Here is a 15,909-nt window from a genome sequence, read left to right on the forward strand (position 1 = left end):
AGGAGGAAAAGGGATAGAAATGTCTGTGTGCTTTGAGTAACTGTGTAAGGTAGAAAGGCTCTACAGAGAGAGCTCTGTGTAAGTAATGAGACAGTGAAGCATTTTTTTCTTCTTTTGGCTCTCCACTCCAAAAGTTTGGATTTGAAATCAAACAATTACGATAAGGTTAAAGTAGAGATTTCTCAGCTTTTATTTGATGGTATTTGTGTACAACTTATTGTTTGATTTCAAATCCAAACTTTTTAAGTGTAGGGCCAAAAGAAGAAAAATGCTTCACTGTCCCATTACTACGCAGGGCACTGTATATCCAAGCAATTTATTAATTGTGTGTGTGTGTGTGTGAGTGTGTGTGTGTGTGTGTGTGTGTGTGTCTGTGTCTGTGTCTGTGTCTGTGTCTGTGTCTGTGTTAATGTGTGTGTAAGAGACTCTGTGAAAATTCATGAGAGCCACAACCCATACATACAATCATATGACTCGGAGTCATTGCGTGGCTTCCCATACACTCTCCTTGTCTCCTTCCCTTCCTTCACTTCTTCCCCTAACTGCATTCATCTGATCTTTCAGTTTTCAGATCTGTGCAGATTAAGGTGAGGACACAAGGAGAGGCCACTTTAGATTATGAGATGCCCACTCATACCCCAAATTATGGAGTGTTGACATGATGACTCTACAGTTCAGACCAATGCCATACGGGGGCGCTGACATTGAGATCTCTCTGCTGATAGATTGGTGACAGATGGGGTTATTAACTGTCGTTGTTGATAATGTCGTAACCTCGTCCCCAAGCTATTGTGCACTGCATTTGCGCACAATTTTCACGCATTCGGGCGGAAGTGTCTGGGAACGAGACTAGAGATGTATATTCCCCCCCCAAAAAAATTAAAACCTACAAATGTTCATTTCAAGTTACTATCAGTGATGTTTTTAGTATTTTGATTGAGAGTGGATGCTTTACACTATAACAAAGACCTATTGTGTTTTGCAGGACACTTTGTCAATTTCAATGAATGTTTTGTAAATATAATACTACTGTCATTGAATGTTCCTTGAGCCCAAAATATGTAATGTCATAGAAATTAAGTGATGTTAAAATACATTTGCGGTCCATTTATGTTTTGTTGATGGCCAATGCATGCAGAAATTATGACAATGTGGTATTAATCCATAGATTTAAGGGGATAGTTTATCAGGTTCTTGCCGTGAAAGAAGTCTATGGACAAGGACAGACTTCAATCCACATTTTGGTTCTGTTAATCTGGGATAAATAAATAATATGGTAGGCCTATTCACACTGGCTGGGCTATTAGAACATATACATTATTTTATATTCATTTGGTAGGCTATATTATCGTTCACTGTTAATAGTAGCCTACCGTTCGTCTATAATCATAGGAGGATCCTTTTTGATATTATTTTTCTCCTCCAATTACATGACGCAAAGGAAACGGAAGGCGTTCGTTACATCCTATCGTTCAACCGCCATTTTGTTTCGCACTGGATGAAGATGGTGTTATTCGACGTCTAGAATCTCCTAGATATCGGTTTATTTTTTTCAAATTTGAAGTCTTTATTCTCGGAAATTAGTTGATGATACATTGTAATACTTGATAACCCGTTTTCCTAGACTCTACACTAAGTTAGAGGTGTTCTTGTTTACGTTCTGATTCCGACAACGATATATTTAGCTAACGTTAGCTAGCTTGGTTGCCGCTAGCTAGTAAGCTAGCTACTAGCTATTAAGTGGCAAAATGGCGGCGAATACGACCCAGGCAGCTCCAACTTCCAACTGGTAAGGGTTGAAAACTGTGAGCTTTGTTTATAGTAAATTAGTCAGCTAGCTAAATAACATGTAAAATCAAATACCCCTACTAGTGTAGTGCAACGGAATCGGTATAAAGGATTACCCTCGTGTCAGACTCCAGGCTCTTTGAGCTTCTTACTAGATGTAAACTACCCTATCAACGTTCGGGTAACGTTACTATTTGTCTTGCAGCTAACATTAGCTAAAGTTGCTTCTACATGTTTTAGTGTACCTGACATGTATATTCTTGTAGACAGGGAAAAACGTGCCAGATACAGGAGCCTGTAGAAACGACATTGGTTAGCTAACCAGGACCCAGTTGCCCTGTTTTGCTGCTTCATCAGCAGTCTATTCTGATGTTTCCTCACTGTAAATTGTTGTTTGGACATGGTATAACTTACATCTTAGGCCTAAATGCTAGCAATGTTGCTGCCACTCGTGTCAGTGCTCAATTTAGGCTAGGTCGTATCTCTCTGCTCTTAATATGGGTTCTTGATATCTTCCTGCTGATTCAAAGAACACACATGGGATTTGAGCTATGCCTGAAATACCTTTTGCCAACAGACCTATTTAGCACCACCAATGAGGATGTCCCTCTTTTACTGGGGGTCACAGTGATAGTTATCCGATGTCGAAGCCTACAGGCACTTGTACATGGAATGTTAGAGTGGCGCTGCGCCACGATGTGAACATTTTAAGGGAAATTCCTCAGTGACAATGATAGTATGCCTTGTATTAGGTCCGATTACCTGTGTTTGGGCAATGTTTAAATTACAGTACTGACATGCACTACATGCCTATTCTACTTTGGTATAGTTTGGTATCAACAAAGATGTTAGTGCCAATCTTTGTCCAAAGATCACTGGGATGGATTCTAAATGAACCAGCACTCTCAAAGTGAAAAATAGCAATACACAACAGGATTATAGAGATTTAAGGCTCAAAGAGAAAAATAGATAATGCGTGGTGGAAAGCCTTGCTACAAGTATGTATTTATAGTAGCCTAACGATCTTTAATCTAACAATTTAACTTAGTTGTGTCTTGTTTGTCCCAGGTCGTTTGGAGCAGGTCCTGAGAGCCAGGTCCATGAGAATCCAGAGTGGGAGAAGGCTAGACAGGCACTGGCCTCCATCAATAAGAGCCAAAGTGCCACCAAGACTGCCCCGGCCAACCATACCACAGCACAGGTGTGTGTGTGTCTGTGTGTTGTGTGTCTGTGTGCAGAAGATGGTATGTTTGTACTCTAATTGTGGTTAGAAACACACTCCCCACAGAAGGCAAGTAAGCACAAGTATTCCTGTCTCAATGGCCTCACATAGAGCTGTGTAGTTGCGCTGTGGCCATCCTATCCCAATGCGCTGTACCCCATGGCATTTTTCAAAGGAATACTATGTCTTACATGTTTTATTATTCCAGTCATTCCCTTCTAGTTATTTAAAACTCTCAGAGCTCTAATGTTATCAGCTCAATGTTTTACCATTTCTCTTTGTTTGTTTATGTTGGTTTCCAGGCTGGCCAGTTCCAGCCCTCAGTGACGGACTCCACAGCCATGCAGCAGCAACAACAGCAGCCACAGCAGCAGCAGCAATACTACACATGGTACCAACTAAACCAGCAGCAGCAGCAGCAGCAGCAGCAGCAGCAGCCACAGTATGGTGGTTACACATACCCGTATCCCAACTACTACTACCCCATGGCCCCTGTAAGTGTACAAACATCCATTTGACTTTTTTGTTTCTTATAATGTGCACAATGATGCTGGCCTGTGCTCTGTAGCATTGAGTGTGATAAGGCCTTTATCAAAGTTGCTTATTATTGATTTGTAGTTTATTATTGATTCCCTGGGGGGATTGATTTATCACAGACTTTAATTAAAATCTAATAATTTTGTGCTACTACGCATTAAACAATTACACACACAAGATGGCAGGAGAAGTGAACTCAGAACAACATAATACTAACATCTGTTTTCCTCTTATTTCCAAGTATGGTGGTGGATATCCCCAGGGTCAGTATGGCGCACCGCCAGGACCTTACACAGCACCCACCACCCCAACTGGACAGGTACTGTACACATACCACTGTTGTCTTTATTAGTTTAAAGTTGTCATTCGCACATAAATGTGCTGTCTTCAATTTCTTTATGAATTAACATCACACAGCCCCTCACCCAATTGTATTTATGTTGTTTTAAAGCTCCTACAATCAGCTCATTGGCAGTTCCAGCCTTCTTCTGTGATTTGATTGGTGGCTGATAGTCTTTGTCTTGATTGGCTGAGTTGAGTGTGGTTGATTAATTGGCACCTGTGCCAATCAAGGCCCCCCATATAAACCTGGTGTCAGTTGGCTGATTTCTAGCATAAGTAGCTTGCAGTTAGAACTCTTTCTTCTTTGTGGAATTGTTGAACGATTTTCTATTATTAAAGCTTAAGAAATATTTGCAGTGTGTATTGCATTCCATTAACTTTTTTTCCTTTTTGTTCCTCCCTTTTCTCCATTCTCAGTCTCCCTCCATGCCCATGATGGACGACCAATCAAGCTACCCCTCTCAACCCCAACCCCCTCTCCCTGCCACCCCTCAACCACCCCCCCAGAGCCCCACCACCTCGGAGAAGCCCCCTCCCCCGCCTCCCATTCCTCCCATTGCAAACTCCCAGTACCCCCCTCCCCCTTCACAGAACGCTTATAACCCCAACAACTCCATGGCTTACCCCTCCAGCGACCCCAACCAGATGCGTGGCTATAACCACAACCATAACCAGGGCAGACCCAACTATGGCCAGACCTACCAGGCCCAGAGCGCCTACCATGCCTCCCAGGGTAACTCCCAGCAACAGCAACAAGGCCCAGGCCAGTATGGACCAGGGGCCGGAAGGGGAGAGTCTCCAAAAAACAAGAACCAGAAACAAGGAGGACAGCAGCTGTGGCACCGCATGAAACGTAAGTTTGAGTGTTTTGGAGCGAGAGAGTTGGTGTTTGTTCTGTTTTGATTCTTGATTGTGGCTTCACATGAAATGTAAGGTTAAGTGCGAGTGTGCGATTAGTATCTCAATTTTAGTTTTTCTTTTGCCTTAGGTTGTCGATCCCCTTCAGATGATGAGTTTAGAAAAGCAAGCGCAGATGGAGAAAGTGAAGGAGCTACTAAGACAGGTGTTAACTGAATGAGATCAGTTGGTTCTGCTCTGTATATAGAAATGTCAAATGACTGAGGTGTTGACTGCAAATTGATAGGTTTTCTTTGTTTCTGTGTTGATAGTGGGATTAAAAAGTTAGTTAGGATGCAGAAACAGAGGGAGGGAAAGTTTAAGACAGTGTCAGTGTGTATTTTGTACATATTGAGCAAGTTAACCCCAACCCAAGCATGATTCACAAAAATGGCGTACAAAAAAACCTGATTAAGATTAACTGGCACACAACTATCCCCACAAGAAGGTAAAACCTGCTGCGATATCATTCCTAACCTATTCTACCATTGTTTGAATGCCAGCGGCATATTTGTCATCCACAGAGGCACCTGGAGCAGGTGCAGTGAAGTTCAACATTCCCAAGCGGCCCTACGTCATGACCAATCAGGGCTTCCCTCCTGGGGAGCAGCCCACTGGATTGGCTGCTACTCCTACCTCCGCAGCTGCAGCTCCTGCTGCACCAGCCGCTGCTCAGACACGGTGAGGAGAAGGCCATTGCCAGTGGCACTGACAGATATTCAATATCCCAACCGTTTTGTATTTTCATTGTCGTGCTGGTTACACTTCTGAATGTTGACCTCTGTTCACCCAGGCCCCAGGATTGGCCTCAGTCGATGAAGGAGTATGTACAGCGCTGCTTCACAGCCTGCGAGTGTGAGGAGGACAAGGACCGCACAGAGAAAACCCTGAAGGAGGTTCTGCAGAACCGGCTCCAGGATGGATCTGCCTACACCATCGACTGGACCCATGAGCCGCTACCTGAGTAAGTGGAGAGTTTGTTCACTGTGATATATAGTTGATTCCCTGACTATAGACAAATGTACTTATTAGAAGTCGCCTTGGATAAAAGTGTCGGCTAAATGACTAGGTAATTTGAGCCTGTTGAACGCAAACCCCAAAGTGACATGTATAAATCTTTCCTGAACTTCTCTTCTCCCCCTCCAGACTGAAGGCCAAGCAGTCTCGGTGGGAGGCTGTGCCCACCCAGAGGACACTGGAGAGTTCCGTCAGTCGCGGTGGGGCCACAGGGGGAGCTGCACGGGGCAGGGGTGGAGGAGCGAGGCTGGGCCACTACAGGAACGTGTTCTCGCAGAGGAGCCCCTCCTCCAGCTCCTCTGGCTCCTCCTCTCGCTCGCCCTCTCCCTCCCATAGTCGACACAGAGACCGTAGTGGCCAGAGACACAGGCGCAGGTGAGAGTTTGAGTAGATCTTAGTGCTGCTGTCCTCTTCCTCTATTGGTGCTTTGTGACTTGGGTTTTGTGTGTATAACTTACTCCCGTTTCTCCCCTGTCAGTGACTCTGGCTCTCAGTCAGACAGCAGCATGTCAAGTGACCTTCGACCACAGTTGTCCAGACGAAATCAGAAAGGAGGGCGTGGTCGCGGTGGGGACAGGGACCGGGGCAGAGGCGGTGGAGAGAGGGGACGGGGGAGAGGAGGACGAGGCAACAGAGGAAGGAGGTAAGGAAAAAGAAACCAAAGAATTTAGACAGAAACAAAATCTTGAAGTAACATACTGCGAGCTGTGGAGGCTGTCCTGATAAGATATGTCAGGTGGCCTAGCAAGACAAGACCAAAACAAATCACAATGGCTGAAACTAGCAGGTGCAGTCGTCTGAAATGGAGACGGAGCATCCATAAATGCGGACATGGCGGTTTAGGACACCCAAACCGATTTTGGTGGTTTTCTTTTTAGTAATTAGGATACAGTGTACCTGGATAGATGAAAATTCAAGCAAACAAAACGGCTAATTCCTCCTTTCTTCTCAGAAATCTGGACGACTCTAACGTTGGCATGGGTAAGAAGAGGAAAGGCGGCAATGCTGGCCTTGACTTCCACGACCCCAACCGGGAGGCCAAGAAGCAGAGCCGGGCGGCCCGCTTTCACACCAAGCTGCGCTCCGAGCCCCTGGTCCTCTCCATCAACTCCCTGGATGTGCCCAACGGCACTCAGGAGGGCCTCAGCTGGGAGGACTGCCCCATCGTAGGCACCTGTCAGGAGATCACCAAAATCTACCTGAGACTCACCTGCGCCCCTGACCCTGTCACTGTGCGCCCTGTGTCTGTGAGTGTTCCCTGTATTTATTGACCTTTTATGTTACATTGTAGGTTAACTGGGAACACCTGGGAGGAGTTGCATTAGGTTCCATGGTTTCCATAATTTGTCATATACATGTAATTTTACACATGGTTTGGCAAAAGAAATATAGGCCATAATGTCATCAGTGTTGGCTCAGTTATTTATAATTGGTCAAATGGTGTACAAAGGGAGGCTTTTTAGATCTTCATTCCAATGTTGTATTCGATGGCCTAACCACTTTGTGTGTCTCCCCCCAGGTGCTGAGGAAGTCTCTGCTGGCAGTAAAGGCCCACTGGAAAACCAACCAGGACTACCTCTATGCCTGTGAACAGATGAAGTCCATACGACAGGACCTCACGGTTGGTTAACTACATGGTCATTTACACCCACTGCATCTTTGATCTCTCCTTCTCCTGCACTTTTTCTTCACTTGCGACTATTTTATCTGTGAGGCTGTAGATCTCAATGCAACTGACCCCTCACCTTTCCCTCAGGTCCAAGGAGTGCGTACAGACTTCACAGTGGAAGTGTACGAGTGTCATGCACGCATTGCCCTGGAAAAGGTGAGAAGACACATTGTCAATTCATTTTGATGTATAATAACCCAAAACTCAAATGGCAGTCTGATATCTCTGTGGAAGTCAAAGAAAATGGCATTTGTTAGCAGTATTCTTAGTAACAACATGGAATATGTTTCAGTTGTTTGCATTATCAGTGTACACCAGGAAGTACTACATATCAAATCTTTAACACGTCTGTTACCAGGGTGATCATGCAGAGTTCAACCAATGCCAGACACAGTTGAAAGCCCTGTATAAGGACAACCCATCGGAGAACATTGGGGAGTTCACAGCATACAGAATGCTATACTACATCTTCACTCAGAACTCTGGAGGTATGTCACCCCACTTCCTTAGTTGTTTTACTATTGTTTTGTAGGCCTTAGCATACTCAATCTTTATTATTCCAGAAGGAAATTTGGTTTTCAAGCAGAGATTAGAATTTGGGACAGAAAAGGTCATCATTAATTTGTGACCACAGTAATCTTAATTCCTTATTGTCTTGGTTGCGTTCATCTGATCCCTGACCATCCCTCTCTTTCTCCCTCTACGTCAGACCTGACCACTGAGCTGGTGTACCTGACCCCGGCGCTGCGGGAGGATCCATGTGTGTCCCACGCTCTCTGCCTCCGTGCCGCCTGGGCTCTGGGCAACTACCATCGCTTTTTCCGGCTCTACCGGCGAGCTCCACGCATGGCCTCTTACCTCATCGACAAATTTGTAGAGAGGGAGAGGAAGATTGCACTCAGGGCAATGTTTAAAACGTAAGTCTTGTCATACAAATAGAAGGGGTACAGTCATGTTTCTATGTTACATGTTCTTAAGGATGCTAACAATTGTTAGAGATGATTGTATGATTTATAAACATCAACAAATCTTACCAAAAAAAATGACAATTGGTACACTACTATTTTCCCATTGTACTTATTTTCTCTCCATCCCTCTTGTGTCCCCAGGTTCAGACCTGACATGCCAGTGGAGAATGTGCAGTCCAGTCTGGGCTTCCTTTGTTTAGACTCTTGCCTTGCCTTTCTCACAGGGCTGGGGGTCACCTTCTTGCAGTCTGACCCCAGCAAGATAGACTGCAAAGCTAGCTCCGCCTGTCTGGCTGCCTCCTGAGGGGGGGGTGGGATACCCGGGAGGGGGGAAAGCCAACTAAAGGGAGATACTGAGAGATAAACAGGGACTCGACAGTACTACTGCACTTAAGACTCCTCAGTCAGTTAAGAATCCGAGAGAGGAATATACACCAAGACGTAAGGGTAGATGCAGAACGCAGATAGAATCCTAGCACACTACTGCATTCACAGATATGGACTGTATTAGAAGTGTGAGGGAGAATATCTGCATACACTGCTCATCAAATACCAAATAGCTTAGCCACACACTGATCAACTCAACATATTTATATACCATCAACTAAGACTCTTTTAATGAGTGAACAGATCAGATTTAGGGATTCATTCCTTTATTACTCATACAGATCAGGAAGGAGGGTAGATTCTCGGTCTCCCATCCATTACCCCTCACTCAGACGTTTTAAGCTAACAGTGTTCTGTGTTATGTTTTTCCTTCCCTCAAGTCAACAGCTCCAAATTCAAGTGAAGACCCAAGTCTTGTAAATCAAGAGAAATGAAAACGCAAAGAGCCAAAGCCATTCCTCAAGCCATCCAAATGGGTCATCGTCCACTCCTGAAGCCAAGCCAACGACCAGAGCAGAGTGGCTTCAGGTTAATCTCTTCAGCTCTGCACTTCTAGAGACTGTTAGCCATGTGCTGCTGTCAGGAAGCCCCAGCCATCCAGTGTCCAATCTGGGAGAAGAGGAGATGGTGGTTTGTATGTCCTGTCCCACCCCCCACCCCCCTCCCTTCCCACAAGGTGTCTACGATTGGCCGTCAGGTGTGGAAAGTTTCCCCTTCTCTTCCTGCCTTGCCCACATCATCCTCTGAAAGGTATTGACTGTAATCCAGAGGTGCCAGTTGGCTCCATGACCAGTTTTGCTACTCCCACCCTCACCCAGTTGTCCATTACCCCCATTCCTCAGTTTCACCCTTCTGAAATGGTCACCCAGCTTTTATCACAATCTGGCCTGTTTTAGCCCTCCCCCTCATATCTCCAAGTCTGGCATTAAATAACCTCTGGTAGGCATTGACTTAAAGTGCCAGGCGGCTGCAGGTCCTCGTCTTTTACCAAGATGGCCTCCCCCAATCCCCTAGTATGTGTCCTGGAGACAGGATGCCCCCGTTAGCCCTTGAGAGCTGGCAAGGTCATCTGCTTCTGCTGCCCCCAAGCACAGGTTTCCATCGTACCTGTGGGATCCAGAATCTCCCAATCAACAGCAGCTCCATGGAATCACAGTGGTCAAGCACCTCAAGTTACCATCCACCACACAAGGTGGTGACAGCCAGGATCTATTCCACCGTATAAAGATCTGTCCATCCAGAAGGCAGGAGTGTTGGGGTTTGTATGCTGCACCGTGCACGCTCCATTCAACAAGGCTGAGTATGTATGTATGGCTGGTAAGAAAAATGGACTGTGTGCTGGAAGGAGATGGATGACAACACTTCAGGAATCTACTGGTATTCGCTATTGTCTCAAATTCACACTAGCTTCATTGATTTTGGTTGAAGTATCTATGATGTCCTAATCTGTTAATTTCTAAACTTTCATCCACAGGTAATGATAGTCTAACACCATCTCAATGAAATTGTGCTTTTAAATCAGGGATCCTACTATTAACCCTTGTGGCACACCTCATTGGCAAACTGGCAGTCAAAATCATGCAGATGCAAATAGCTTTTAATGTGGATTGGTGAATAGATGAGTAGCAATGGAATGGTGAAATGGAACAAGAATTGACTCATATTAGGATTTTTTTATTAATCGCTCAAGTAGTAGAAGTAGCCATCTTCACTTGTTGGTCTGTAATAAAATACCTTTTTTTTTTACATAAATATATAACCCTTTTTCAGACATTCTTTTTCAATAAAGAGGGAAATATAGGTGGAGTGTATAGTAGTGTTTTTTATCCTGATTATAAGTTACACTTAAAATGACATCTTTGTAAATTTTAAGATGTGCATCTAGATCAATCCAAAGCCCTGGTCTAGGAGATCAGTCTGCTCCCAGTACCAAACTGACAGTTAAAACACGTGAACCCAGTATATCAGTTTTTCTGATTTATCAGGATATTTGAAGATAATGCCCATTGTTTTTAGGAATGACCTCTCACTTATTGTTAACTTGATCTAATTAAAAGCTTGAGGTATTTGTGTTCAGTGCCATTGTTCACAGGATGAATTGAAGGCTGTGTCCTCTGTGTGCTTGTCTACAGAGTAGATGTATTTATGTATACTGTACAGATTGGTGTGGTTTCAGTTTACTTTTCCTGTTCATTTTTTCAGTTGGTACAGTAGTAATGCATTGTTAGTTTTGATTGTTTTGCTTCACACCAGGGTAAGTGTGACTTTGACATACAGATTTCATAGTGAATATTTTAAAATTGGGTAAAAGGCAATTAATTAATTCTGAGACCATGTAAATATGTGAATTAAATAATGAGTAAATAAGCCTGTTGGCTTGAAATACATTGCCTTTCACCTTTGATATTGCAGTGGATATAAAATGTAGGGGGGTTTGATGCTTTTTCAGTGTAGACAAATGTTTACTACCTTTCAGCTTACTCAATGTCTGTGCATTTGAGATGAATATTTAAGGGGCTTTTTACAGGAATTGAAAATCTGATATTTGTTCTACAAACCAAATCTTTTTCTTGCCGAATGTCACCTAGATATACATACTTTCCCCATACATACAATCCCCATTCATTTCTCAAACTAATTCTTCAAACACTTTGCACCATTTTTATATTTAAAAAAAAATCTAATTTGTTTAATTTTGGTTAAATTTTAGTGAGTTTTCCATGCATTGCTGTTTTTTTTTTTTTTTTTTTTTTTTCCTCTTCATCTAAACCTATAGAGATGTGATTGTCCACTGAAAAAACATGTGCACACAGTCCTGATGGCAAGAAAAAGGTTTGGTCACACTGCGCTCACATCAGCCAAGAAACATCTGTTTATTGCTGGTGTTTAATTTGGTCGTCTGTCTATTTGTATGCGTGTGCGCGTGAGCTTGTGTGAGAATGCATGTGTGTTTAGTGTCTTGTTAGGCATTTAGGTTGTCATTGGCAAATCCAAATTATTTTTAGGTTTGAACAGTTTTCTTGGGCTGGTGAGTCAGTGATATGATTTGGTACATGTGAAACGTGTCATGGTGTAAATATTCTTAATGATTGGATTTGAAAACATAAAACTACCAACATTTTCATGCTGCACTACTGTATTATCAGTTTCAATCCTAAAATCTGCACAAGTAGACTTATCAGTGATCATTATCTTTGTTTCACCATCTTACTTTCAGCATTGTTTGTGTGAAATATGCGCATCTTTCTCAGTTTCAGAAGTCACTTGACTCAACATGTCTCCTCCCCTTCTCTTCATCTCTTACAACTCTCTCCCTCTTTCTCTTTTCCCACTCATCACCAGACCTTCTCTTATTTTTCTTCTTGCAGTAATGCATTGCAGGAGCAAAAGGAGTGTGAAAGTGGGAGCACTTCCTCACCAGCCTCCTCCAGAAGCAAGCTGGAGTGAGGGAAAAGTATGAAATGCAAGACTTGATGCTACTCACTCAAGTTCAAGTCATTCTGTCGATATGATCTGAAATATTGCATTGTTTTATATGGGAGCCTAACATGAATTGTATTCTGGAGTATCAAGTTGAATCAAATCTTCTGAATGTTTATTTGCTGCTAGTCCGAACCTGAATCAAATGGAATTTGTCACTTGTCTGCTCATTTGTCTGTCCAGTTTACACAGGAAATTTATTTTTCTGCAAGATAGTCAAACTGTCATAACATCACTTAGGTTAGTGATGTACGATAGTGTTCTGTCTGTCCAGAAACATTTGAATCCGTTCTTTAACAATCATGTGTATTTTCTTTACATTACTTGGTATGCTCTGCAACAGTCATTATGGCTAATAATATGCACCTCGTTGTCAGCTGTAGTCCTACAGTTAGTGTTACGTCTCAAGTATTGAGAAGTGTTTGGTAATATAGCCAACTTAGTGTTTTTCTGGTTGTTTCATTCTTGGTATATTGGCAACCACTTGATGTAGCCGTCCTGTGCTTCTCATGCATGTCACAAATTGGGCACATTTCTATTAACTTCCTGATAATTGTTATTGATGTATTGCTTTAGGGTATTTTTCCCAAGTAACTGCAAATGGATCTGGGCATACAGTATGCATGTACAATTAAAGTCTAAATTACTGCTGTTAACAATGTAATGTTAATTAACGGAAATCTAGCTGCTGAACACAGTTTCTATATTTTTCTCCCTAGAACATTTGGATACATTTCTGTTTAGATTTAGAATGGTCTGAAACGTTTCTCATTTCAGACAATTACATCAATTCAAATGTCTTAAACACAGGTTTGTTAATGTCACCCTACTTTTTTTTTTTATGATGGTCATATTTTGTAACCTTATCCAGGATACTGTTATGTCTTGCCTACCACAGATCATGTCAGAGACCTTTTCAGCAGAGAAAAGAACTCTTGGTCAGCTTTAACATTGCCAACCTCCTGTGTTTCACAGTGATATTTAAGTTCCTCTCTACATTTATTTTTGTTGAGTAACATTTTCCAACTCTGTACCTCCAGATGACTAACAATGCTTCTTCTTTTTAAAATGGGCACCTGCTCATACTCTGCTCTACTGTTCCTTCTGACACCTGAGTGTATTTGTTTTATTTTGCTCCCACAAACTTCTCAAATCACATCAATCTTTGTAACTCCTGCCTCCATACTTGTCCAATTTGAAGACCTTTTTCTTAGTACAGTGCGATGCATCTATTAATTTTTTCACCATTTATTTTTGACTATTTTGTAGATGTCTTCATATGGATCACTCCCCCCCCTGTCTTTATTTATATTCTCTTTACCTGCATGTTATCCCTTCCTCCTCTTCTCCACCAGTATTTCTACTCTTTCTGTCCTCCCCTCTTCCCCTTCCCTCATGTTGAGTATATGTTTAGTAGTGACTGATGTATGTTTGCTGAGTGCAGTTAGTCACTCTCAGTAGTAAGTATTGCTTCTACGCTGCTTTGGTGCTTTCTGTTGCAGCCGACTAACTGAAACTAAAGGATTATATTCACATAATGTCCTTTCATTCCCCCACTCTCATCCCTCCCTGAATTGTATTTGATTTGAAATTAAATACTGCCATTCTGTAAATACTTTAATGTACATAATGTATTTTTTCTTTGAAGAACCTAATAAAAAATAAAGGTTTAGGATAAAGTGGGTATATGTCTTTTTATTTTAGAAGTTGCATCCATTAAGACTTGCTGCAGAAGATGACATTTAGGATAATTGTCTTAAGTTTTCATCCCACTTTTAACAAATTACCAATATTATTTTTAGGCCCTAATGTTTTGTGACGCCTTCAGAAAGCCTCTTTTTGCCAACCTTTTCTTTCTTTTTTTCTTTTTTTAGCCTGGTACTGACAAAGCTAATGTATAAACTCAACCATCACAAGCACCCACATGAAATTCAGTACTCTAGCCCACGGTTTTATATTCTGTTCCAGGGCAGAGTGGTATATTAGAATTATTAGTGGGGTTGCTTCAGCAAGTCCAACTGTTGTTATTGCTCATATTTATTCTTATTATATTTGGTGTGATATTCCTCCAGCTATTCAGCTATTTGTAAATCTAACCTTTCAACTACCTAGCATCATCCTTTCTTCCTTTCACCAGTCACTACTGCTTCACTCAATATAACCCATACTGATTACCCTCTTAATTGTTTTGATCTTTCTATACCTCCCCTCTCATCTATCGATCCTCTCTTTCATCTATTTGTTCATCTATCCAATCAAGCAACCCATCTCACTTTCTTTCAACTACCCAGAAAATCATCAACAACCCTGATAAAAAAAACGTTCTGATACCCATTAACACCTGACATCACACACAAACACTGACGTACTGAGACAATAGGGAAATGACCGGGCTAAGACAGCATGTTGACAAAAATGGCATTTATTGTGTCTTATCTTGTGTTTGTTTAAGTCCTACTAATGATGAGAACTGACACATAAACAACAGAGAGACAGCCATGACACTTGAGGACTACAGCAATGAGGCTCATTTGCTTATCCCAGTCGGGAGGACTGACACTGATGGGAAGCATGTTGATCAGAAATATGATGAGTATGACAGTGGAGTGCTGGCACTGGATTACAATCAAAAGGATTTATAAAAGCTAGGCAATAAAGAGAGGAAATATGACAATACTGTGAAAGAAGAGCAGTTAAAAGAGGAAATATGACAATACTGTGAAAGAAGAGCAGTTAAAAGCATGCAGAGAAATCAAGCAAAATAGAGAGCTACACTAAAGAGGAAACACAAGCCGTAAATGATAGGCAGGAGGAAAACTAGCGTTGAGTACCCTAACCCTAACCCTAACTCTAACCCTAACCCTAACTCTAGATAAATGGAAAGGGAGTTCTACAAGAGTTAAACTACTGAAGAAATAAAAGTTTAGAAGTTTAAAGGATAAACAAAGGTGACAGACAGAAGACATGTTCACAGAAAAGGAAAGGATAGTTAGAAGCAAGACTGACTAAGCTACACTAAAACATGGAAGCGGTTTTTCAGAGTAAGAACAGCAGACAAGAGGAAAGCATTCAACACAGTGGAATGGAGAGGAGGAAAGAAAAAGCACAGCAGAGCAGAAGAAGAAATACACAGAAAACCTAAAGAGAGGAATACAGCAGAGCAGGGGGAAAGATAAGAGTAGGCAGAGAAAAAAGAGAACAAATAAATAGTGCAGTGGAGTGAGGGAACAGCAGAGATAAAATATGATAGAAAAATCTAAAGCTTAAATAAGAAAGCTGGACAGGAGATAGAATAAAAAAATAGAATAATAGAGTTGGCAAACAGAAGAAAAAAAAGATTCAGAGCAGAGAATACAAGTGTGTTCAAATTTGCAAAATGAAAGAAAGAGCAAACAAGTCAGGTATAAGTATGAAAATGGTTAATGGAGAGAGTAGGGTTGAACATCAGAGAGAATAACACTATTAGGAAAGAGTTATAATGATATTGAAACAGACAGATCATGACAATGCATAGAATAACGGTATCAAAGCAAAGGAAAATAGAATAGGCAGATAGGAGAAGGCAAAGCGAGAGATACAGTAGCTAGAAGACAGGAGAGAAA

General features: G+C 42.0%; 1 protein-coding gene across 2 annotated transcripts; it reads left to right on the forward strand.

Annotated features, from left to right (window-relative positions):
- The first annotated feature begins 1,496 nt into the window (after positions 1-1,496).
- Positions 1,497-13,990, forward strand: leng8 (leukocyte receptor cluster (LRC) member 8). 2 transcript variants are annotated; one of them, XM_083679286.1, is made up of 15 exons: positions 1,497-1,789; positions 2,857-2,989; positions 3,313-3,504; positions 3,789-3,866; positions 4,307-4,742; positions 5,290-5,467; positions 5,580-5,750; positions 5,933-6,178; positions 6,282-6,446; positions 6,756-7,050; positions 7,323-7,424; positions 7,560-7,628; positions 7,831-7,960; positions 8,182-8,389; positions 8,582-13,990. In XM_083679286.1, exons 1-15 carry the CDS (start codon positions 1,749-1,751, stop codon positions 8,742-8,744), a joined length of 2,607 nt encoding a protein of 868 aa, XP_083535412.1. In that variant the 5' UTR covers positions 1,497-1,748; the 3' UTR covers positions 8,745-13,990. The 2 variants fall into 2 exon arrangements, with proteins under 2 accessions (XP_083535412.1, XP_083535413.1); XM_083679287.1 differs by having other exon boundaries at positions 5,311-5,467.
- Positions 13,991-15,909: the final 1,919 nt, after the last annotated feature.

The sequence above is a fragment of the Argentina silus genome (genome assembly GCF_951799395.1).
Source record: "Argentina silus genome assembly, chromosome: 10".
NCBI lineage: Eukaryota > Metazoa > Chordata > Actinopteri > Argentiniformes > Argentinidae > Argentina > Argentina silus.